Below are 25,951 nucleotides of genomic sequence, written 5' to 3' on the forward strand. Positions count from 1 at the left end.
CCTTGGTAAGGACACATTTTTACTGGCCATCAGTTGGGACTGAAACTGTTGATATTCATTTCCACTAGGTGGCAGTATTGCTTTGTAATGACTGATTTTCAGCTGGTGGCATGACTTTCCATAGATTTTTGTACATCTCTTTCTTTGCAGGTTCAATATTTTTTCTTTGTCATTTCTCATCATTACATATAACTTAATTTATCGACATTTATGGTTCGATTTCTTTGAAAATCCAACAAGCTAATTCAACTTATGGGAGATGCAAAGTTGGAAGAACACATTCGTCATTTCCATTAAAATCATTATTTCTAACTCTGATAATGTCAGCATGTCCAGTTTATTTGCTAATTTTCCTGTTCATACTAATTTCATCAGTTTTTACAGAAAACACTGAATTTTTCAAGTGATCCCAAACATTGATGAAGAACTATAAATGTAGTTTCTCTCTAGATAGATAGATAGATAGATAGATTCTCATCCATTTTCCACTCATGCCTTTTTGTTCTGAGCACAGGGGCCTACACCCTGTTACCCTTACTGCATGCATGTAATTCAATGTGAGGGTTTTTTTTTCTCCCACACGCTGTGAATGCATCATTAATCCTGTCCCTCCCAACCGGAAACATTTTCTATCTGGCGCACTGGCACCATAAGTGTTTTTATTCTACCAGATAGGGGAAAATATGGTGACAGCGGGAGTTGCAGGCAAGTTAGGGATTGAGACTCACTGTCGTTTGGATTTCACAAGGAGGAAGTCGAAAAAGTTTGGTAATTTGCAAATTTGACAACTATTGCTGCTAAAGGTAGCAGTACCACAGATTTATTCCACCAGCGGAAGAGTCATCTACTGCTAATTAAGACAATTGTAAACATTAACGTGTTTAACGTCCCCCCGCACACCAAAGGAAACATTAAATAAACGAGCTGTGATACCTGTAACTGTTCTACGTCAGTCGGTTTTATAGTCACTGTCTAGACTTTTATTTCTGTAATTTGAGGTCAGAAGAGGTTTTTTTCTTTTTTTTTCTTTTTCTTTTTTCTTTTTTTTTTTTTTTTTTACAATTTTTACATGTTATAAGCACAAAAGAGCACCTTTGTAATTTCAGTTGTTTTCGTTTGTCTCGTCTACCTTGATGTCCACTTTTGTTGATATAGTTTGTGTTTGTTAGTGTCGACCACAGAGAGAGTTTACTGTCAGGTGTTGACATTGGTGAAAAACCTCTGTGAGCAACTGATGGTTAAAATGGTTATAATAAAAATGTTCAATTCATTCAGATATTTCTGTATTCAAAGTAGCAAAAAATGGTTGATGTGAATGAGTGTACCAATTTTAGACACTATATGGTTGAAACTAAAACTTGTTATTGGAGCTTATTTAAACATACCGTGATATATATCGTGTATTGTGATATAGCCAAAAAATATTGTGATATTAGATTTTCCTCATATCGCCCGGCCGTACACAGGAGCCCTCAAGCTCCCAGATTAAAGACCGCCCCCGGGGCAAGTGCAGACTGAAGGCCTTATTTTATTCTCTAAACTATATTTACATCTCTGTGGTGAAAACATGACACAAACACACGCTACAAACTTCAGTAACAACTCAAAAAACATATATAACAAAGAGCAAAGCACTCCCCCAGGTTCTGGGGTGTTTTTTACATATCTTTTACTGCAGGCACGCAGTAAAAGATCAAGTGCTCGGGGCCTTCAGGGGCTCTCACTTTTATTCATTTAAATTTCTAAAATGTTCCATCTTGGAAAAACAGAGTTTTCAGTCTTTGTTTATCAGCATCAGTGGGTCAGACTCACTTGTATTAACACATTATCTCGTGCTACTGTCTGAATGTCATAACCTATTAAAAAACCCACACAAAGCCAAAACATGTGGGCATGAAAAAAATCACTTTGTTGTCCCACACAAAATATCACAAACAGCCCACAAACAATGTTCGACTCATAATGTTGATGACTTGAAATATCCACAAGATGTTTTATATAAAGGGCAATAATGTGTCATACAGTGCAGGTCAAAATCATATTCTAGTGTCTATCATTTTTTCCCCTGAGCTCATATTTCTATTTAAATTCAAAACACCTTAATTCCAGCCGTTTTTCAGCTAGAAGTATGTCCACAAAACACCAAACAGTATCTGTACTTTTTGTTTATTCCTAAAGTGCTCTGAGGAAAAAGAGAAAAAAATGAATTAAAATTGAAAATTTTTTTTAAACTTTCATCCAAACAAAATCATTGAATCGCTGAAAATCGTCTCTTTTATTAGTGATTACAGGATATTTATGTTCTTAAATAGAATCTGTATCAAGATAAACACTAAAAATGATTTTGTAAAATCTATTGATTACATTTTCATTTGAATTTTCATTTGCATGATGCAGATAAAAAATGAACTATGACTGTAGTGAACTTTGTGCTGTATTGATGAGTAGTTTAGTGATCAGAGTCCATGTAGTTTCCAGGATCAGACTGAATGCAGTGCAGTGCTGGAAGCTGCTGCTGACTGTGTGAATGTGTGTCTGTGCTGCTTGTTGCTGCTGTCAAACTTCAGATGAGCAGGTAGTGAAGCCCGTGGTGAGCGTGTACCCAGCAGCATCCAGAGCCCACCTGGAGGGGAACAGCTCCCTGCTGTGTGTGGCCTCAGCCATGTTTCCTCCTCTGGTCCAGTTCTCCTGGAAAAGACAGAAGAAGAACGGCGGAGAACCGGAGGAGCTGCCCCCTGCTGAGGGAGAGCAGCTGGAGCTCAGAGAGGCGGGACGCACCATTGCCATCAGGATGGTTGATGGGAGCCATTCTGACACATATAAATACAGCTGCTGGGTGAAGCACGAGGGGGGCACAGTGGAGGCCCAAACACAACAAGGTAATGAAGGCTTGGTGACTGTGTTCAGCAGTGATTCAGCTTCATGTGGAGATGCTGTCAAAGAGAGCAGAGCAGCAGAGGACTGACATTTCTCACTGCAGCTCCAAACATTTGACTCCTTTTCTGTTTCAGAGCTTCCAGCTCCAGCAGCCTCCTGTCCTCCAGAGAGAGAGCCAGCAGACCTGCCAGCTCTGCAGCCAGCTGACTGTAAGATCACCTGCTGCCTCTCTGCATGGACAGCTCCAATGTCCAATGAGGGAGCTGGAACAAGTTTAGGGACTCAGTCTTAAAGTTGCACTAATTGATCAAATCTTCATCCAACAAGCTCTGATAAAGCCACTGTACACTAGCTGCTCAGCACCAAACAGCAGACAGACCATAATATGTCAGAGATCAGTTTGTTAGCTGCTTGTGGAGTTCTTCTGCCCCCAAGTGGACACAAACACTACATCAATTCATCCACTTGAAGAAGAAGCTGTGACTGTTTCTATTTGGACTTTTTCTCCTTGATCTGAGAGGAATAACCCGACTGTCTGTCTGTCTCTTTGTGTCTGTCTGTCCTTCAGTGTCCTTCCAGTCTCAGTGCAGGGTGAAGCTGCTCTGCCTGCTGTACACAGTGCTGATAGTGAAGAGTCTGGTGTACTGCTGTGGACTCTCTCTGCTGATGATGCTCACAAACAAGGGACCGTCCACCAACTGCACACATGCTGACTGACTGTTTCCTGCTCGCCTTTTCTCACCATCAGATTTCCTCCAGTCAGCAGTCAGAAATGTAAATTATGTGCTGGTTGGTTCAATATTTGTTTATTGAAAATGTATTGTTTTCTCATTTAACATCTTAAACCTTCTAATATAAATGCACATAATAAGTGTGCTTTATGTGCTTGTATAAAGCGTAGATTCTTTGTGAAGTTTACATTTTTTAATGTAAAGTTTAATTAATTTTTTGTTCAGCTGTGCAGTAAAACTCAGTTGATGCATTCAGATCCCACCATAACAAAATAACAGTGTAGTTATTTGTTCTAAGTAAAAATAAAGATCTTGATTTTAAGAATATGTTTCTCATTTCTTCTGTGATACATAACCTGTGTGACTGCAGCATTCACAGATCATAAACTTGCTCTCCTGCAGCAGACGGGCTGTGTGGGTTTCTGCTCTGCAGCCTCCACACCGTTAGCTGTGGCTTTTCACTTTAATAACACAACGACAGTTACAAGCATGAACTCTGCTTCAAGTTATTCAGGAAGCATCTGTGTTCATGTGTGTGAGAGAAACAAAGTGTGAACTCAGAGCTGTTACAGAGTTGATGTTTAGTACGATCACAAAAGACAAATACAAGATGAAGTCTAAACATTAAATCCCACAGAACTCAAGTTGAACCGTTATGATTTAAAAACACTGAAAAAGGGAATAAATTAAGACATTTGTAAGAACAATTTCACAAAACACCATCAGTTCAGATGGATATTGAGCATCTTTCTCACTTTTCCTAATAATCATAAATATGTAAAACATTTAACTTCCTAGGACCTGGCGTCCACATATGTGGACATCACATTTTGGGTTGTCAAGACCAAATTACTACATTTTGCTCCACAAGGGCCTGATATCCACTTACAAGGACATCATACTGCCACATCAAAAATATGTCCTCATATGTGGATCTCATTTTTCTCAGAAACAAAAACATTCATCAGGTCCCAATCAGCCCAAAGAGCAAAGAGAAATTAAAAATGTATGCCATGAAAGAGTTCGTGTCTCAGGAGGTTAAAACAAATGTGTCATTGATTAATCAGCTTAATTATTCACACTAGTACAATTTATACAAATATTACATTTGAGTTAAAAAATGTAAACAAAATCATAATTATTATAATCAAGACCAGCACAGAGAAACAAACTCAAAACAAAGATCATTTACTAATTTGATGATTTTACCAGTGATGAATATTTATTAAATTCTGTTGATATTAATATTATATTAATATTTTTAAAATTTTAAATGTAAATATAAAATATATTTTCCTGATGAGATTTACTCCACACAGCTCTGTGTTTTATGTCTTGGAGGCTCGATGGCGAAGAATGAAGTGAAGTTTATTACAGGAGGTTCGGTGTGACGACAACGAGTGATGAAAACAAACATGAACTAAAGGCGAGAGCCTAAAAATCGGCTCTGAGGTAAATGACTAATTTACAAGGTGTCACGTATCACACCACGCTGTGAGACGCTGTCAGCAGCACTGAAGGAAAACACTATGAACAGTGTTGAGACGACACCAGCCTCTCCGATCCTTTTGTCTTAGTAGAGATCACAGAGATGTTTCCAAATATTCCTACTTTTGTACTGTTGTGTAAATGTGTGTGTAAAGGTGGATGACTGCCTGCTGCAAATGAAATCTAACCATGGGTACAAATAAATGAAGCTGAAGCTGACGTGAAACACAGCCCTGTTTTTATTACTGTTTATAGATATTAGAATTGATGATCATCATTTTGAATGATTCTTAAAACTGTCGTCAACAAAACAGAACAATTAAAAATGAGATGCTGTGAATATTATTTATTCATTTAGATTCACAAAAACAAAGAAAAAGTGAAGATATTCAAAAAGTTAGATAAAGAAGAAAACAACAGATAACAGTGTGTGTTACTAAATTCACAGCAACATGAATGTTTCTGAGTGTTTGTGCATCATGTGACCCAGATTTTTGGATCTGCTGTCAGATTGAAATGAAGACGATGAAACCACAGCAGCTTCAGCTGAGCTGTCAATCAGCAGCAGCAGTCTTATCTGTGGGCCGCAGGGGCTGATGGGAGCTTTGAGGACCTGTTAGAAACCACGTGGCCCTCGTCTGATCTCACAGCTCGTCCTTGTTTGGCCTCAGCTGCATCAGAGCGCCACTTCTCCCCAGGTTCACCAGAGGAAACACCACTGCACAAAATGCTTTTCCTCCCAGCTGCTGCTCTGTGCTGTCTGTGTTCAGGTGAGTGTTTCCAGCCAATCAGGAGCCAACAAAGTCAACCTGTAACAAACACTGTCACACTAACCTTCATCTATCTGTCTGTGTCTCTACAGCACTGGTTACCATGGCAGCAGCACAGCTGATTCAGGACGATTTAACATTGACCAGGAGAGTTGGACAAAGTGTCTCCTTCAGCTGTGGAGGGTTAGAAAAGTGTGAGAGTGAATATATACGTTGGTACCAGAAGAGAGAAAATGAAAAAATCAACATTATTCTGGTTTTTAACAAAAACAGCGGTTCTGTTGATTCAAGTTTCGGTCATCCTCAAAAAGATGATTTCACAGTTGTGAATAAACAGAACAGCTGTGAGTTGAAGATAGAGAAAGTTAAACTCGATCATTCAGCCACCTACTACTGCTCCTGTTGGAAGTATGTTACCCACAGTGAGAAATGATCCCTGCAGCCTGAACAAAAACCAACAGATGAACAGATGTCAAACAGTGTCTGTGACAGGAAGAGAGCAGTAAACCACAGCCCAGCTTCACATGTTTCACCTCCATCTCAGAGTCACAAACATACTGAGCTCAGGGACGATTTTTATTTACTGCTTTCAGAAATTCAATTCTATTTATTTCTGTTTAAACAGATTTTTCATCCTGTTTTAAGACAGAAACAAGAGGAACAGATGGCATCAAACTTCCAAATGTAAACAAATGTATCCTCAGTCCCACAAAAACATTTATTCAAAGTGAAAGAAAAACAGATTGTGTCAAACTGAATCAAAGTCCATCCCTCATTCACAGTGTTAATGTTCTCTTCATGAAAACTCTTCCAGCAGCACTTGTTGTTTAACACCTTTCAGTACATTTAACCAGACACTTGGACTGATGTCAGGTCAGGATTTTGTCCTTCTAGCAGCGGCTCATTAGGACGCTGATTTTGTTGGACAGATTTCCATCTAGTTGCTTCCGAAATTGTCCAAACCCAGCAGGTCATGGCCGCCCTGACCTGGTTGTGTCAGAGGTTTGTTCCCTGAAAAACAGAGCTGCTCCTTCCCACTGTCTGCAAGTCCTGCTAGTAAGGAAATGTTGTACATTTAGTGTTTCTGTTCATGATGTTGAAAGGTTTTAATTCCCTCTTTGATTTTAAGTCCTGTTAGTCGGGCTTTATCCTCACATAGAGAATTTAGGAAACATGTCGTCCTGAACAAGCAGCTTGTATTAAGATATGTGGTCTGAGCCTCCTTCAGCTTTCAGAATAAACATGAGTTTTACATGATTTAGTCTCTGACTGAAAGTAAACAGGAAGGAGATGAAAAGCCAACAGAAGTGTCCTGAAAGACAACCTGAGCAAACTGGTGGTTTTCCTGCAGACTAAGGAAAACTGCAGAGTCAGACCTGCTGATTCCACCTACAGAGCCTCTGTCAGTGCCCCAGGTCAGCTGTGGCTACGATGTAGCTGCTATCACCAGTGAGTGAATGTGTGGATGACTGAATGTAGTGTAAAACGCTTTGGGGTCCAAGGGACTAAGTAAAGCCCTAAACAAATACAGGCCATTTACCATTTAAGTTGTACTTGTTGTCCTCGTCCTGGCTGATGTCCTGGGATTTTCTGCACTACAACCACATTAGTGTTCTTCTTCATGCCACCTTGTGAAGTATACCTCAGCCTCATGTAGCAAAACACCACCACAGCATGATGCTGCTGGCAAAGTGTCATGTGACCTGGGGGTAGAAAGAGATTGAAGCCCCCCCGACCCCCCCGCTGCCACCTGTTAGTACAGCTGAGAGGGTGTGGTGACAGGAGGCTAAAATACAGCAATTTTCATTTAATATTCTCCAAATATGTTAAACGCAAATAATCTTGTTTGTAGGAATGCAGGGAGATAAGAAATGTCATCAACTCATCTTTCAAGTGATTCTGAATCAGGGAAACAGCATCAAGTGTTGTAAACTTTAAACACAGAACCATAATTTATATGTGATCTTACTGAAGATTAATTATGCATAATTGCACCATACAGATCAGAATATTAAATATAAATATGTTTAAGTTAAGTATTATGATCCTGAAAATTAAGCCTCTGAGAGTTTGTCCTGTGTGTGTGTGTGTGTGTGTGTGTGTGTGTGTGTGTGTGTGTGTGTGTGTGTGTGTGTGTTGTGCGACACACAGGCCACCGGTTTCTTCATCTCTGACTTTTATAATAGTGGAACCCCGGCTTACGAAGAATCCATTTAACGAAAAATTCAAGTTACGAAGGCACTTAACGGCAATATTTCTGCCCGTGGTACAGCAAAATGCCCACGTAACGACATAGATTAAAAAAAAAAAAATAATTAAATTCCATAATGTTATGTACATGTACACGTACGTATGTATGCATGTGTAACCCACTCCTGGGTAAGTACACCTCACTCTAGATTCGGGGAGGAGCTGGACATGAGTGCGAATAATCATAACACACAGAAATTTCAGTTAACTGTGACTTTAGTTTCAACAATAACAGTTTCACAGCAAAACAACAACTAGGGCCCTTAAAATAAAAATTTAAAATTGTCCCTTTGAAAGTATTTGCTAGGTTGCAACCTTATAGTTCAGTTTGTTCCTCAGAGTTTAGAGTAGAGGGTCAGTCAAGTCAAAACACAGATCGAATGAGGGAATGATCTGCAATGATCTATCAGTCAGCAAAAAAAGGGTGAAGTTTCACACTTAGTGTTTTTATAGTCTAGAGTGCACACTTTTTATCCGTTCACTGTCGCCACCCGGGGTGACTGGTGGAATCCTACCAGAAACCAGATAAACCATTGGCCGTCTGACTGGTTGTGCAGATCTGGATCCTGGAAATCACACTGGGAGGCTCGCCATGAATTGGAATCACTGGTCTTTTCTCGTGGAGCTCAAAGCTCACTAAAAGACCTGACATCCTGAAAAATTGTAGTACTCGAGACACGTGGAACACTATTAACTTAGCCGCCACCTCTGCTGATTTCGGCAGCTCTGTCTAACATTCAACTCACTATTGAAATGTTAGCCGATAACTTCTGAACACTCTTTGACAACTTTTATGAAGCCTTGCTTCCGTAACCGCGGCAGTTTCTGCTGCTAATCGAGATAGCTTCAGATTTTTCTTTTCCTCGAATGGCTGGTATCAATACGCCATGTTAAAACACACAACTACCTGTTAACCTTCAAAATAAAAGCTCCTGCTAGGCACAGCAGGAAGTGTGGAAATAAACACATTTTTTCACTTCTTGTGACAATAAAATAAAATAAATAAAAGAATGATCCTGAAACTAAACAAATACCTTATGAAGCTCATCTTATTTTTACCCGTTTCTCCAGCTGGGTTACACATGCATACGTATGCTTTCTTCAACCTCCGCCACCTCCTCCTCCACCAAGAACTTTGTCTGCAGCCAGCACCGCCTCACTCAAAAGGCGATGGAAAAGGTGCTTCGACTTATGAAAAATTTGACCTACAAAAGACCCTCTGGAACAAATTAACTTCGTAAGTCGGGGTTCCACTGTATATGATTTATTTAAAAGAAATTCATATTGAGTGAACTGTGGTTGATAAACAGTAAAAGAATGTGTTTGTGTATAACTGGATTAAAAAAGGACAATGCCAAAATTAATGTTCTTGTGAAAATGTCCTGATGGAAGTGAGGTTGCATAAACTGCATAAAACAAGATGTGAAGCATATTTTCATGTGTATGTAATAGAATTTTCTGTGTTAAGAATATTACAGAAATGAAGAAAATGTAATGAAGGTGTCACAGGCTCGGTCTCTGACCCAGTGTTTTCAGTTTTATTTTGTAGGTTTGACGTTTTCATGTTAGTTTGGTGAATATAAGTTTGTGTGTTTGTTCTTATTTCGGGTTTAGTGGAGGTTTAGGTTAGTGATTATATATCATCTAACTACACGGTTTCTGTTTTTGGTTCCTTGTCCAGTCTGTCATGTGTTTTAGCAGAGGTGGAAAGAGTACTAAAATATTTTACTCAAGTAAAAGTACTATTACTTTGCTGAAATTTTACTCAAGTACAAGTAAAATTACCTGTTTAAAAATGTACTCAAGTAAAAGTAAAAAGTAGCTCATTTAAAATGTACTCAGAGTAAAAGTTACATAGTTACTTTTCTGTCAGCAGGAGGACAGCCGCTTCTGAGTAGTGCAAAAAAAGACAGTGGATATAAATCTCAAAGTAGTTCTTTTTTAGTGAAAAGAAAAACTTTACAAATTAAAGTGCAGTGGCAGTTAAACTGCAAGTCTATACATGAAAATGGATAATGGTCACCAAACCAATCAACCAAACTGTCAGGTATCACAGTGTTTTCAATACAAAACCATATCATTCTTTCACATGAGAATGTGTTCTAAACTGTCAAATAAGAGAACAAGTCCTGAACTGAACGGCAGCTGCTTTAAAAATGTTTTTTAATTTTTTAAACTTGGCCCTGCCCTACTGTACCTCTAGAATAAAGTTCCTTTGTATCCATCCTAGAGTGTTACTCTCTGAACCTCCTGTTAATTTTGAGGAGCAGTTGATTTTCAAAGTTAGTAGAGTTCATCCTTGCTCACTTTGCAGTGAACAGTAGTCCAGCACAGCTAAAGAGACGCTCGCTGGCAGCTGAGGCAGGCAGGCCAGTGTTAAGTTTGAGAGAAAGTTTTTTGACGTCCCTAATAAGACATCAATGCATTACATAGCTACCGCTGGTAAATTATACCAATATACCTCGTGTTTTTTTTTTATTGGACAGTAACAGGCTAGTTAACGGGAGGTTGCAAGTGCTAATTAACAAGTAACAGAAGTCAGCTGTCTTTGACTAATCTAAGGTAAGTGAGCACTCTGTTATTCTTTTGCCTGCAGTGTGAACATATGTGGGTTAAGTAAGAAAGTAGCCGCTTCTGTCTTTAATTTAACTATTTTTTAAAACAAATTATTATTATTAACAAACAGGAAAAACGTAGGTAAACACATTTTCTTTTGGCAATTTACCAACCCAGTAAAAAAAATGTAAGTTGCGTGGACAACAACGTGCCCGATTACGGCAAGTTGCTCGTATCAACCAACGTTATCTGTGTTCTTCACAGATGTCTTAACGAAATGTGATTAATTTGAGCACAGCCTTTTTGCTACCATAACGGTACGAGTTGTATTTAACTTACCTCTACATGCTTGCGCAGGTTTGATGTGGAATTTTTAAAAGCTGCTAACTCGGTCTCTCTGGGCAAACACAGCTTACACTGCATAATAAAGCTGTTGCCTTTCTTGCACTTGAAGCCCAAATGGTCCCTTAAATACGGCCAGGGGTTCACATCCGTTTCTTCGAGTTCAGGGTCAGCAGAATTCGACGGGGCTTCTTTTTTCACTGGATCCGTAACACCGATGTCAGACTCCATCTTTAACGTGACCTTAGCGCCAATTTGTTCTACTACCCATCATTCCCTGCAGTATTTCCAAAGCGCAATGTTTTTTTTTATTTTTAATTTACTCAGTAACGGGTGTGATTGAAAACGTAGCGAACTACAATACTATATAAAAATATACTTAAGTAAAAGTAAAATTACAGACTTGAAAAATGACTTTAAAAAGTACAAATACACAAAAAAACTAATCAATTACAGTAACGCAAGTAAATGTAATTCGTTACTTTCCACCTCTGTGTTTTAGGTCTGTTAAGCTTTTGTTGTCGTGTCTAAGTCTTCATGTTCTCTATTTTATTTTGAAAAGGGTCTTATGTTCTGTGTTCGTGTGGTTAGTTTTACTCTCCCCTGTGTCATTATGTTTCATTCCAGCTGTGTCCTCATGTGTCTCCACTTCCCCTGATCACCTCATGTGTGTATTTAAGTCCTCAGTCTTCCTGTGTTCAGTGTCGCGTTATCTGTGTTTCCTTCTGTATGTACCCCTTGTCACAGTTTCCCAGTCAGGTCACAGTAAGTTATGAAGTCACAGTGAGAGTCCTAGTTTCCCAGTTTATGTTCAGGTTTTCCCTCAGTTTTGCATTTTTGTGAATTTTCAGCCCTAAATAAAGGTTCGCTTTTCGTTAAGTCCAGTTTTGTCTCCTTGCCTCTGTCTGCGCTTGGGTCCTCTACTCTCTCCACACGGTCTGCCCCCTGCAGCTCGTGACATAAGGTCTTTAAGCAAACTTTTTTTAAAAAGTTAGAAATAGATGATAAGGGGGGACATTGTATGATTAGATGTCAAGAACTTAATTGGATGGACAACATGTGAAGATGTAACGTCCAGTAGGAGAGGATTCAAGTTTTTTATTTGTCACAAACAGGTAACAACAACCAGAGATGGGCAGTAACGCGTTACTTTTAACGTGTTACTGTAATCCGATTACTTTTTTCAAGTAACGAGTAAAGTAAGGGATTACTATTGCAAAAACGGTAATTAGATTACCGTTACTTTCCCGTAGGAACGCTGCGTTACTGCGTTACTAAAACCGTGATTTTTTGCGAGAATGTCTCATGACAGTGACGTAAGCGAGTGCGACGTTCGTGACAACAGCTGTGTGCAGATCAACAATGGACAATATTGTCACGGTCTGGCTGGCAGACCGTGGGGGTGTAGGGAAGGAGGACCCAGGCGCGGTGCTCTGTGTGTAAACAGTGCGTTTATTTACAGTGTATGAAACTAAACAATAATAAATCCCCGTGCTTTCCCCAGACTCTCGTGTCGTGTCTTCTCCCAGTGTTTGTGCTCTCCGCTCCCGTGTCTCAGCACTCCCCGTGCTGGCTGCTGTCTGGCACTCCACCCCTCTCCTGGGGACACAATAGATGCAGGACACATACAACCGCGGGCATACACACACACTAACCAAGCACAACTGGGTGACTAACGTGGAGTCTCAAGCAATGATCCCGCGTCGGTGGGAGCTCCAAGACTCTCCTAAGTAGCTCCCCCGACGAGGCCTGATCAGCAGCAGGTGTGTGGCTTCGGGTGTGGCCAGACCGCCAGCAGGGCCACACCCACCAGGCCTGAAGGCGCCCACCGAAACACACACACACACACACACACACACACGCAAACAGGGAGAAGGACAGCAACACCAAATATACATACAATAATAATATAATTCATAACTGCTCAGGGATCCTGGGTCACTCAGACCTCCGCCTACCCTACTCCTGCTTTACAGGTGAAAATAGAGCAAAAGAACCGCTAGTCTTTGACTTTATTTATTTTCTGCTGTGTTTTACTTGCATCTATTTGAAAGAGTGAGTGTTAACACAAAAAATTTATATATTTTATGTGCTGGAATGTGCAGAAAATAGGTTTAAATATTAAACAAATTTCTTCCAGTCAGAGAATGTTGCATATAATTAAATTTTTGCTTGATGCATAAAGTTAAAAGATTAAAACTAATAAAACAAGTTTTAAAAAGAGACTTTTCCGTTTGATTACCGTATAAATGATGACACTGGACGCAGCGTGTTCGGGTGATGTTTCCCAACTTTACTCGTAACCCGGAAGCTCCCCCCACACACAGCCTTATGGGAACAGTAGTCTACCGCTACACCTCCTCCTTTTAGCTAAAGACATTCTTCATAACAACTCTAACAGCTCACTAGAACAGAAATGGGGAGCATCATGAAACGTGAAAATTATACACGTCCCTCATTTGTTCACTTACATTTAAATGAAACACATTATTATAAACATCTCTAACAGCTTAACCCAGCTTTGAATAGGGCATGAATGGATAACTTCAGAGAATTACACATCCAGTCTTTCAGGAGGTCTCACCACTCGACCAGATCTGGTAATAGTCCCTGTTGGTCTGAGGTGGCTCCTATTTCTCCTCAGAAAACCCCTGTCTGTCTCTACCACATAAGATATGGGAGCACTGGCAGGTCCAACTGCTGCTCCAGTAGTTCCTTCAGTGGTAATCCACACTTTCTGTCCTGACGATAGTTCCAGAAGTGGTCTGACTCTATGTCTGCAGTTGTAGTGTTTTGCCTGCTCACGCCTCCCCTCCTCATCTTTTTTGCGAAAAGCCTGTAGGTCAGGCCACTTTGGCACCAGCTTTGCTGCAGCTTGTGGCAGCGTGGTCCGCAGGTGTCTCCCCATTAGCAACTGTGCCGGCGAGAGCCCATGTTCCAGTGGGGTGGCCCTGTACGCTAGCAGTGCTCTGGTGTAGTCACAGTCCTTTTTCCACAAGTCTTTAATAGTACAAACAGCGCGTTCTGCCTCCCCGTAGGCTTGGGGGTACCTGGGGCTGCTCGTTTCATGTGTGAACTGATACTCTTTGGCAAAGTGCTTGAACTGTTCTGATGAAAATTGCGGCCCGTTTTCCGATACGACAGTCTCGGCAACGCCATGTCATGCAAAGGCCTCTTTTATAGCATTAATAGTGACCTCTGCAGTTGTGTGTCTCAGTTCAGCTATCTCGATGTACCTTGAGAAATAAATCAATAATCAGCAGGAAATGTTTCTTTGACCACTCGAACAGATCCATGCTGACTTTTTGCCATGGGCGGTTGGGAACAGGAGTCACCAGCATTGGTTCACGGCACTGTAACCTGTGTTTTTGACATGTTTCACATGTCTACCATTTGACGTATTTGGGTTGAGATGCCCGACCACCACACCGACTCTTTTGCTCTGGCCCTGCATGTTGAAACGCCCTGGTGGCCTTCATGCAAACGTGACAAAACCTCTGCTCTCATTTGAGGTGGTATCACAAGTCTCTCCCCTTTCATGAGAAGACCATGGACTAGATTGAAGTCCATTCTGTATTGCCAGTACCCCTTTAACTCTGGATCTAGTTTACCTTTTTCTGGCCAGCCTGTCCCACATTGATACACCACCTTTCTACACAGGTCATCCATTTCCTGCACCAACTTAATCTCCTCCAGCCTTTTATCTGTTGCTGGGAGATGGGAAACTACACCGTCCACGAAAACCTCCACCTCTTTTTCCAGCTGAAGATCCTCAGCAGAAGGAGGCCCCGCCAGCGGTGCTCGTGAGAGGGCATCAGCAGTGACGAGGTTCTTCCCTGGAACACGGACAATGGTGAAAGTAAAGCGCAGCAGCCTGAGGCGGAATCTCAGGATGTGTGGAGGCAGGTCGTCCAGGCCTCTTGTGCTCAGAAGAGGACCAGGGGTTTGTGATCTGTGATTAGAGTGAACTGTAGGCCCATGAGATAAGATGACAGTCGTTCACACGCCCACGTTACAGCGAGCGCCTCCTTTTCTATCTGCGCGTAGCGTTTCTCTGTGTCTGTGAGACCTCTTGAGATGTATGTGACTGGTCGCCAGGAGTTGTCAGACTGTTTCTGAGTGAGAACAGCCCCGATACCATATGGCGATGCATCTGCAGCGACCCGTGTATCGGCTGAGTTGGAGTACTGAGCGAGCACTTCTGGAGAGCTTAATATCCCTTTTAGTCTCCTAAACACTGTTTCCTGTGGCTCCGCCCATATCCACTCGTTTCTTTCTTTTAGCAGTTCCTTTAATGGTGTGGTGATTGTGGCTAGTTGTGGCATAAACTTGGCAAGATAGTTGGCCATGCCCATGAGACGGCGCATATCTGCCGCACTCTGAGGCTGCGGCAGCTGCTGGATTGCTGTTACCTTGTTGGGATCAGCCTCAAAGGCTTTTGCTGACACTTTGTGTCCCACAAAGATTATTGGACTTTTAGCAAACTCACACTTCTCATTCAGAGTGAGACCCTCCTTCTGAAACATTTGGAGCACACAGTGCAACCTCTGGTCGTGCTCCTGCCTGTCTCTGCCATATACAAGCACATCATCGGCATGACAAATCACCCCTTCAAAATCTTCCAGCATCTGTGACATTCGCCTTTGGAAATGTTCCGGCGCCGATGCAATGCCAAAAGGAAGGCAGTTGAACTGAAACCTTCCAAAAGGCGTGATGAAGGTAGTGAGTGGCCTTGACTCTGGCGTGAGCGGAATTTGCCAGAATCCAGACCAGGCGTCGAGCTTTGTGAACACTTTAGCATCTTTCATCATCGCTAGTGTTTGATCTACTGCTGGGAGGATGTGTCTTTCTCTTTTGACTACTGTGTTCAGGGGTGTGAGGTCCACACATATTCTGGGGGGCTTTCCTGCTGGTCTGGGGACCACTACTATGCCAGAACACCACTCTGTAGGCTCAGTGACTTTGGAGATAACACCCATTTCTTCCATTCTGTGCAGCTCATTTCTCACTGCATCTCTGAGGGGAAGAGGAACGCGTCTTGGGGCAGATAGGGCTATTGGTACAGCTCCTTGCTCTAGCTCAATGTGGTAAGGCTCCCTCAGCACGCCTAAACCTTTAAAAACGTCTGGGTATGCTGCCCTGAAATCTGTCACCGATTCCGTTACTGTGCTTACTCTGTACACAAGACCCAGAGCCTCACACGCTGGCCTGCTTAGCAGTGGCTGTACTAGACCTGACACAAGGTAGACGTCTTGAGAAACACTGCACCTTTTCACTGCTAGCTGTGCCTCGAAGCAGCCTTTAACATTGAGTGGGCTACTGCCCGGCCCTAGTAACTTCTTTCTGAGTCTCAGCTTACCATCCCTGTCTGGACTGTACAAACCCTCTGGAATAGATGTAACATCCGCCCCTGTGTCGAGTTTAAAATATACATTTCCCCCATTTAACTTGACCTTTTGCACCCAGGGCTGTGACCTTCCAGTCTCTACTTCACCCAACAACACACAATCCTCGCTGTCTGTATCTCTTGATTTTCTGTCACTTCGCGTAGCGCTGCAGCTTCACTACTGCGACAGACCGCAGCAAAGTGCCCTTTTTCCTGACATTTTCGACACTGTACCTCTTTGGCTGGACATTCTTTCCATGAGTGTTTGTTCTTGCGACCACAGCGGCCACATTCCTTTCCACTTTGCTTGATTGGCTTTTGTTCTTTCTTCTGCCACGTCTGCGTTTTCCCGCGTGTTGTATTTGTCCGTATTGTGTCCATGTTCAGTGTTTTCTCCACTGCGCTGCTGTGAAGTATTGATTGTTGTTTCTTTACCGTTTCGCTCTGCCTAACTTTCTCAATGGTTTTAGCAAGAGTCAACTCTGAGTCCATTTGCAGCAGCTCGGACAGTCTTTTGTCTTTTATGCCAACTACAATTCTGTCCCTTATGAGTTCGTCTTTGAGTGCTCCAAATGCACAATTTTCTGCAAGTTTGTGCACAGCAGTGATGAACGACTCTGTACTTTCCCCAACCTGTTGCCGTCTGGAGTTAAACTGTGCTCTTTCAAAAATTACGTTATGTTTTCCTACGTAATGTTTGTCAAATGCCTCTTTGACAGTTGCATATTTCTTTTTATCTGCATCGCACAGTGGTAAAACTGCCAAAACATCAGCAGCAGCGTCTCCCATAGCGTACAGGAGTGCGTTAACTTGATACTCGTCTGATTTGTTATCAAGAGCGGTTGCAATGCGAAATCTTTCGAACCTTCTGATCCACTTTGGCCATTCGGCAGGATGAGAAAAGTCAAATGTTTCTGGGGTGTTATTTGTACCGTGGTCGCCATCATGACGTGTGGATCCCTGGCTTCCTCGCGTTCAGAATCCAAGCTTTCCGGTGCGCCGACCCCGTCTCCTCCCTCCGACATGTGAGGCTCGTGCTCGACCGCGCACACACACGCGCCCTGTTGCTAGCGCCGCTCACAGCCTCGGCCGCGCTTCACCTGCATGCCGGTCTTGTTCGGGTTACCGATGCGAAAACTTCTCTCGCAGTTAACTGCACCGTACTGTACTCAAAAAAAAAAAAACTGTGGAGACCGCCGTTCGCACTTCTGACACCACGTATAAATGATGACACTGGACGCAGCGTGTTCAGGTGATGTTTTCCAACTTTACTCGTAACCCGGAAGCTTCCCCCACACACAGCCTTATGGGAACAGTAGACTACCGCTACAATTACATTTTGTATGATGGATTATGTAGAAAAAGTAGAATTGGGCTGACAGATCTATGCTTTATCACCTATTCAGGCTGTAAATCGTGTTTTTAAAAAGTAACTAAGTAACTAAGTAACTAAGTAATTAATTACTTTTGAAAATAAGTAATCAGTAAAGTAATTTATTACTTTTTGGGGGAAGTAATCAGTAATTAGTTACTGATTACTTTTTTCAAGTAACTTGACCAACACTGACAACAACACATCACTCCCAGCAGTAAAATGTTTAGGCTCAGAGCCTCAGATTCCAGCAGAGATGATTGATCGCAGACCAACATGCGAACCTGCAAACTGGTTTTGTAATTTTTTGCCATGTTAGGGCAAAATATCAAGAAGACCTGGATTTCCACTCAGCACAGAACACAGACATGAGGATGTCCAACATGTCTGTGGCCTGGGCGGGGCCCTTTCTCGCCAATATGTCTGTGAAGGTTCTCTGTCATTCAGGTCATCATACTCTAAGACACTTGAAAAAAAGCATCTGGACTTCTTTAAGTTTCTTGAAGACGTTTCACCTCTCATCCAAGAAGCTTCTTCAGTTCTAGGGTCAAATGGTGGAGAGTCCCACTCCCAACAGGGCTTAAAACTCTGGGACTCTCCACCATTTGCTCTCAGAACTGAAGAAGCTTCTCGGATGAAATATTTTCAAAAACTACAGGGGAAGATGAGTGGAGGAAACGCAGACAATCCAACGAGGAACAAAGGCAAACACACACAATAAATACACAGAGGGGAACGAGGGAAAAGCACAAAAAGAGGGAGACACAAATAGGGATGGGTATTGATAAGATTTTCACGATTCTGATTCCATTTTCGATTCTGTTTAACGATTCGATTCTTTATCGATTCTCTTATCGATTCTTTTTAAAAAAGGAGAACACTAAGGTCGATTAGCTTAGAACTTTGTTTTATATCTTCTCTTTGAACAAGATAGAAATTTAGGAGTAACATGGCCTTACAAACCCAGCATTGAGATCTTAAGAGATCCAGCCTGCGGCTCTTCAATGGGGTGTCACAGGGTCCCCAGGAAAAAAAATTGTAAATGTAAAATAATAAAATAAATATTCTTCTGTAGCAATAACAAAGTATAACGTAAATTATTCTGTAGCAATTACACAAGAATATCCAGTAATGTCCCTGCCTACAATTAAACACATTCACTTACCAAAAATCGGGGCATCTGCTGTGGCAAATGGGTGCAAGCCTTTGACCACAAACGGAGTCACTGCTCGGTGACATTCGTCTATCCTGGCCTGAAAGGAGACGCTACCGGTAGACTGCAGCGAGAACTGCCAGCATCTGAGCCAGACTCTGTCTCTCTCATCATGGTCACCTAAATGCACAGTAATGGCAGGTTTTGTAATAAGGCAGATCGCGCTAACATAATATGCACTGTTAGTTGATTATTTACCTGCCGCATTAACGGGAGAGGACGTGCAAACGTTACCGCTGCTGCTTTTTGTTTTGTTTGGTTTTTGTAGCAGTCTGTCTCACTGTGGAGATTATAACGACTACTTCATCTTTGGCTCTGGAACTAAACTGTCTGTAACAGGTAAGAACAAACATTTATTTTCCTTCAGCTGTTTTATTGTAGAAGCTGAAAATGTGTTTAAAGTCAGTTTCTGCTGCTTCAGGCTTTACATGTTAGTTTTTCATCATTAGTAGAGAATTCATCTGCAGCCATTGTTACATAAGAAAAGCTCAATAATCTCTGAAAACATGTTGAAATCTCACTGAACAACTAAAGTTATTCTTTATTTCTGCAAATATTAGTGATGTTACAAATATTTAGGATTTGATCCTCTCAGTGATTCTGCACCATCTGCTGGTTTTTAACACGAGATCATATTTGATGTTAAAAATAATACAGTAGTACATTTGTAAGTATAAATATTGCTGAAGAGAAAATGTAAACATGTTTTTAATATTCAAAAATAGATTCTATTTGTGATTTATTTTTTTTTAATATATTAATATATAAATTGACATGGATACTGATTAGGGACACAAAAAGTGTTTAAACAGTGAAGAAAAAATATAAATAATAAATAATATAGATCAAACAACAAAATATGAAATTGTTAAAGTCATGTTTGTGTTTCTTGCTTGTTTGATTTGTCAGTCTAAATTAGAAATGAAGAAAAAATTTCACAATGTTCATATTTCAGTAAATATTTCTTCAGAAAAATGTACTTTTCATGATGTTTCAGATTCTTTAGATTTTATATTATAAATAATGATGAATTAATTTATACTGTTGAAAAAAGGTATTTAATTCTCATTTAAATTGCAGCTTAATTACATTTAATTTCTGCATTAATTCAAAACATACACCGTATATAATCAAAACAAAAAAAAAACAATAATAAAACTAAATAATAGATGTAGTGCCCTTCAAATTATTCCAATAACATTTTTAAGGACTGTGAAGTCTGTGAAAGAAGTATAGTATTGATTAAAACATGAATAAAAAACCTGTTTAAAAACTGATACAAAAGTGGAAATTTCATTGCTGGAATTAAATCATGTTGAATTATGTTGGGTTGTATTTTTTAGGAAGCAAAACATCTCTGGTAAAACTTGTGTTTGAGATGGAAAACTGTTAGGGCTGAGAGGGCCAGGCTGTGGGTGTGGACTCAAATGCAGACACAGAGGGAGGCAAAACGGGCGTGAACACAGTGCTTTATTTACAGTGCCTAGTGAACTTACAAAGCAGGAAACTATGAATGCTATGAACGGAGAATGCTATGAACTGTGGAAGCTATGAACTGAGAACTGTGAGGCCAAACTGTGAACATGAAACTCTGAATGCTATGACTAGGTGCTAGATTTCACGGATGGATCCTGGGAATGGAAAAAGGGGCAGCGGCTTGGATGGAGGTACGCAGTCACTATAATGAGAGGAGACAAGTAGTCAGTGGCAATCTAGTGAATCACAGCTGAAGGATTAGACTATGGTGGTTAGGGCTTACGCGTTGCAGGTTAAAGTGTCATGCAAGGAGGGGGTGTCCAAGGGGTTCCGGGTGAGGAGTGTCCAGAGAGGATCCAGAATATGCTTGGAGTGAGGGACTTGGCAGGGAGGCAGGCAGGTGTAGTCCAATGATGGAAAGGAAGCAACCAGATGACAGAACCAGCGTCCAGGCGGAGATGTGAGTAGTTTAGGTTGGAAAGCGCGACTGCCAGGTGGGTCCTATGACAAAGAAAACACAGTGAGGAGAAAAGCAGTAGTTAAGGGCTTGGCGGCCTAGCACTAACATGAGTTAGCAGAAGATCTGGCAGAGGTCTGTTGTGAATGCTGGTCTTGTATGCTGGTGACTTGATTGGAACCAGGTGTGGAAGCTGATTGGAGTCTCTGCCTGAAGGTGGAGCCCAGCGGAGTGGAAAAACCCCGTACTCACCCGGACCATGACAGAAAATAAAATTTAAATAGTTTGAAGACAAATCTATATATGCGTACATTTGTGATAAATAATATATTAAAATATCAGCAAACAAATATTTTATTTCATAATGTAAAGACACACTGAGTGTTCCTCATGTGAGCCATGATGACATGAGGTGATGACTGTGTTTGATATGAAGCTGAATCCAGTGTATGTAGTGAACTTTGTGCTGTATTGATGAGTAGTTTAGTGATCAGAGTCCATGTAGTTTTGTTACGGATTCAAATATTGGGGATGGATACAAGAGGAAAAACCACAATAACAACACTGGTCCGGCCGGGTTGAGTCAAATGATGATTTTAATGATCACACGGGTGGGAGATGGACACCGTACGCAGACGGCACCAGATCTCAAAATGGTGGAGCATTGATCAAACTCTTATAGCCTCTAGTGGCCCCCACCTAATCATAAAAGCCTAAACATTCACATTCTTTCTCTCACACAGTGCCTAAGCTACAACCTTGGCTCCCTGTTTATCTGCTCCTGCTGAGATGGGGCAGAAAACTCCAGTATGTTCTGTTCTCTTCTAATCAGACAAATAAGGCGATGACTTTCTGCAAACAGTATTTCTCATAACTAATTAATAATTATCTGCTGAATTGAATTTTGTGAAATGATATTTAATTTTATTAATAGTACAAAACAATATGAAAAAAGATGAATTTATTTTTGGTCAGAAGAGGATCTCTGTTAGAACTCGTGTCTCTGGACTAATAAGAAAAATACATTTTCACTTGTATAAAGACAAATGTAAATATTTTAAAATTGGACTGAACTAAATTTCTATAAAACAATAAAAAGCAAACACATGACGAATTAAACTGAAAGGAATTTAATTTTACTTTAAAATCATGCTGAGTGTTCCTCCTGTGAGCCATGATGACATGAGGTGATGACTGTGTTTGATATGAAGCTGAATCCAGTGTATGTAGTGAACTTTGTGCTGTATTGATGAGTAGTTTAGTGATCAGAGTCCATGTAGTTTCCAGGATCAGACTGAATGCAGTGCAGTGCTGGAAGCTGCTGCTGACTGTGTGAATGTGTGTCTGTGCTGCTTGTTGCTGCTGTCAAACTTCAGATGAGCAGGTAGTGAAGCCCGTGGTGAGCGTGTACCCAGCAGCATCCAGAGCCCACCTGGAGGGGAACAGCTCCCTGCTGTGTGTGGCCTCAGCCATGTTTCCTCCTCTGGTCCAGTTCTCCTGGAAAAGACAGAAGAAGAACGGCGGAGAACCGGAGGAGCTGCCCCCTGCTGAGGGAGAGCAGCTGGAGCTCAGAGAGGCGGGACGCACCATTGCCATCAGGATGGTTGATGGGAGCCATTCTGACACATATAAATACAGCTGCTGGGTGAAGCACGAGGGGGGCACAGTGGAGGCCCAAACACAACAAGGTAATGAAGGCTTGGTGACTGTGTTCAGCAGTGATTCAGCTTCATGTGGAGATGCTGTCAAAGAGAGCAGAGCAGCAGAGGACTGACATTTCTCACTGCAGCTCCAAACATTTGACTCCTTTTCTGTTTCAGAGCTTCCAGCTCCAGCAGCCTCCTGTCCTCCAGAGAGAGAGCCAGCAGACCTGCCAGCTCTGCAGCCAGCTGACTGTAAGATCACCTGCTGCCTCTCTGCATGGACAGCTCCAATGTCCAATGAGGGAGCTGGAACAAGTTTAGGGACTCAGTCTTAAAGTTGCACTAATTGATCAAATCTTCATCCAACAAGCTCTGATAAAGCCACTGTACACTAGCTGCTCAGCACCAAACAGCAGACAGACCATAATATGTCAGAGATCAGTTTGTTAGCTGCTTGTGGAGTTCTTCTGCCCCCAAGTGGACACAAACACTACATCAATTCATCCACTTGAAGAAGAAGCTGTGACTGTTTCTATTTGGACTTTTTCTCCTTGATCTGAGAGGAATAACCCGACTGTCTGTCTGTCTCTTTGTGTCTGTCTGTCCTTCAGTGTCCTTCCAGTCTCAGTGCAGGGTGAAGCTGCTCTGCCTGCTGTACACAGTGCTGATAGTGAAGAGTCTGGTGTACTGCTGTGGACTCTCTCTGCTGATGATGCTCACAAACAAGGGACCGTCCACCAACTGCACACATGCTGACTGACTGTTTCCTGCTCGCCTTTTCTCACCATCAGATTTCCTCCAGTCAGCAGTCAGAAATGTAAATTAACTTCTGGTTGGTTCAATGTTTCATTACTGAGCATTTGACCTTTTCTCATTTAATCATCTTAAACTGTGTAATATAAATGTACAAATAAACATGTTTGATGTGTTTGTAAAAGTGTAGATTCTTTATGTGAAGATTTCTTTTGTACATCTCTGCAGAAAAACTCAGCTGATGCATTCAGATCCCACCATAACAAAATAACAGTGTAGTTATTTGTTCTAAGTAAAAATAAAGATTTGGATTTTAAGAATGTGTTTCTCATTTCTTCTGTGATACATAACCTGTGTGACTGCAGCATTCACAGATCATAAACTTGCTCTCCTGCAGCAGACGGGCTGTGTGGGTTTCTGCTCTGCAGCCTCCACACCGTTAGCTGTGGCTTTTCACTTTAATAACACAATGACAGTTACAAGCATGAACTCTGCTTCAAGTTATTCAGGAAGCATCTGTGTTCATGTGTGTGAGAGAAACAAAGTGTGAACTCAGAGCTGTTACAGAGTTGATGTTTAGTACGATCACAAAAGACAAATACAAGATGAAGTCTAAACATTAAATCCCACAGAACTCAAGTTGAACCGTTATGATTTAAAAACACTGAAAAAGGGAATAAATTAAGACATTTGTAAAAACAATTTCACAAAACACCATCAGTTCAGATGGATATTGAGCATCTTTCTCACTTTTTCTAATAATTATAAATACGTAAAATGTTTAATCAAAATGTGTCATTGATTAATCAGCTTAATTATTCAGACTAGTACAATTTATACAAATAATATAATTGAGTTAAAAATTGAAATAAAAACATAATTATTATAATTAAGACCAGCACAGAGAAACAAACTCAAACAAAGAACATTCATCAATTTGATGATTTAACCAGTGCTGAATATTTATTAAGTTCACCCACGCTGTGCTGTAAATTCTGTTGATATTAATATTAAGATTTAACCCTCATAATGTCGTCCTGATTTCCATACACCTGTGGTCCTCAGGGGTCAGAAATGTCCCCACTTCATTTGAGTGATTTTTAAAGTATAAAGTATAAATTGTCAATCAATTCAGTGTAAACAAATACATTAAATGATCAGTTATTGTGATTATTGTTTCACAACCAGAGTCGGTCGCTTTAACAGATGATCACAGACGGGTTTATGTCAAAGTTAATGTAGGAAGCTGTTTTTAAACTACTTCAAGTTTTTTACTGGCAGCAAATAATCAGGTTTTCCTTTGGGCTCAAAAATGACCCCGTCTGCTTTGACTATTTATAAATGAAAGGTATAAAATATCATCCATCTCTGTGTTTCAAGGTTTGATTCAACTTTATTCCAACTCATTGCCTGACATGTTTCTGTATTTTGGCATGGTAGGAACACCAGGACATGGGTCTGAGTGAAGGCAAACTTTCATGAGGACAAAGGCGTGTCCATATTTGACACAAGTGCAGGAGGATAAATTATAAATTCGCTGAACTTTAGTGATGCTTTTAAAGAATCTGTGATTTTAAAATCTTAAATGCAAATATAAAATCTGATGAGATTTATTCCACAGATTTGTGTTTTATGTCAGGGAAAATAATCTATAACAAGTTAAGTGATTTACTATGAAGTGAAAAAGACCAAATATGAAACAGATGTTGTCATGGAGGAGTGGACTCAGGCGCAGACAAAACTCAGACGCTCGATGGCGAAGAATTAAGTGAAGTTTATTACAGGAGGTTCGGTGTGACGACAACGAGTGATGAAAACAAACATGAACTAAAGGCGAGAGCCTAAAAATCGGCTCTGAGGTAAATGACTAATTTACAAGGTGTCACGTATCACACCACGCTGTGAGACGCTGTCAGCAGCACTGAAGGAAAACACTATGAACAGTGTTGAGACGACACCAGCCTCTCCGATCCTTTTGTCTTAGTAGAGATCACAGAGATGTTTCCAAATATTCCTACTTTTGTACTGTTGTGTAAATGTGTGTGTAAAGGTGGATGACTGCCTGCTGCAAATGAAATCTAACCATGGGTACAAATAAATGAAGCTGAAGCTGACGTGAAACACAGCCCTGTTTTTATTACTGTTTATAGATATTAGAATTGATGATCATCATTTTAATGATTCTTAAAACTGTCGTCAACAAAACAGAACAATTAAAAATGCGATGCTGTGAATATTATTTATTCATTTTGATTTACAAAAATAAACATATTTTAAACACACAACAGAACCACATGTAAGTAAGTAAGTAAAACTTTATTTACTTTATTTACCTTTCAAGATGAAAATCACAAAGTGCTTCACAGAAGCTAAAACCTAAAAAAAAATTGTTTGTTTTTTAAAAAAAAAAAAGGAATTTGACTATAAATTATGTTTTATGAGATTTTATTATTTTAAAGTCCTTTGTTTATAATTTATGAACTTTTAAATGATTTTTACAGAATATTATTTTTTATATTTGTATTTTTATTAATAGTTTCATTATATTTAGTGTTTTCATCACAGCTGTTAAACAACAGATAACAGTGTGTGTTACTAAATTCACAGCAACATGAATGTTTCTGAGTGTTTGTGCAT

General features: G+C 40.6%; 2 protein-coding genes across 2 annotated transcripts; both read left to right on the plus strand.

Moving 5' to 3' along the window:
• The first annotated feature begins 2,436 nt into the window (after positions 1-2,436).
• Positions 2,437-3,892, plus strand: LOC146368594 (uncharacterized). The gene is made up of 3 exons (XM_084912325.1): positions 2,437-2,879; positions 3,012-3,086; positions 3,446-3,892. The coding sequence occupies exons 1-3, from the start codon at positions 2,528-2,530 to the stop codon at positions 3,592-3,594; spliced, it is 576 nt and encodes a 191-aa protein (XP_084768451.1). The 5' UTR covers positions 2,437-2,527; the 3' UTR covers positions 3,595-3,892.
• A 1,766-nt stretch (positions 3,893-5,658) lies between these two features.
• On the plus strand, positions 5,659-23,610 carry LOC146368595 (immunoglobulin lambda-1 light chain-like). The gene is made up of 6 exons (XM_084912339.1): positions 5,659-5,866; positions 5,959-6,288; positions 19,274-19,324; positions 22,295-22,606; positions 22,739-22,813; positions 23,173-23,610. Exons 1-6 carry the CDS (start codon positions 5,824-5,826, stop codon positions 23,319-23,321), a joined length of 960 nt encoding a protein of 319 aa, XP_084768465.1. The 5' UTR covers positions 5,659-5,823; the 3' UTR covers positions 23,322-23,610.
• Positions 23,611-25,951: the final 2,341 nt, after the last annotated feature.

The sequence above is a fragment of the Perissodus microlepis genome, chromosome 18, assembly GCF_051167445.1.
Source record: "Perissodus microlepis isolate ML-2025 ecotype Zambia chromosome 18, ASM5116744v1, whole genome shotgun sequence".
NCBI classification, from domain to species: Eukaryota; Metazoa; Chordata; class Actinopteri; order Cichliformes; family Cichlidae; genus Perissodus; species Perissodus microlepis.

Bases quoted from the DNA above. Each gene is read 5' to 3' on its own strand.
- LOC146368595 (XM_084912339.1), top strand. From the start codon at position 5,824: ATGCTTTTCCTCCCAGCTGCTGCTCTGTGCTGTCTGTGTTCAG. The intron at 19,325-22,294 runs GTAAGAACAAAC...GTCAAACTTCAG, and splicing joins AACTAAACTGTCTGTAACAG to ATGAGCAGGTAGTGAAGCCC. The intron at 22,814-23,172 runs GTAAGATCACCT...TCTGTCCTTCAG, and splicing joins AGCTCTGCAGCCAGCTGACT to TGTCCTTCCAGTCTCAGTGC.
- LOC146368594 (XM_084912325.1), top strand. From the start codon at position 2,528: ATGTGTGTCTGTGCTGCTTGTTGCTGCTGTCAAACTTCAGATGAGCAG. The intron at 2,880-3,011 runs GTAATGAAGGCT...TTTCTGTTTCAG, and splicing joins GGAGGCCCAAACACAACAAG to AGCTTCCAGCTCCAGCAGCC. The intron at 3,087-3,445 runs GTAAGATCACCT...TCTGTCCTTCAG, and splicing joins AGCTCTGCAGCCAGCTGACT to TGTCCTTCCAGTCTCAGTGC.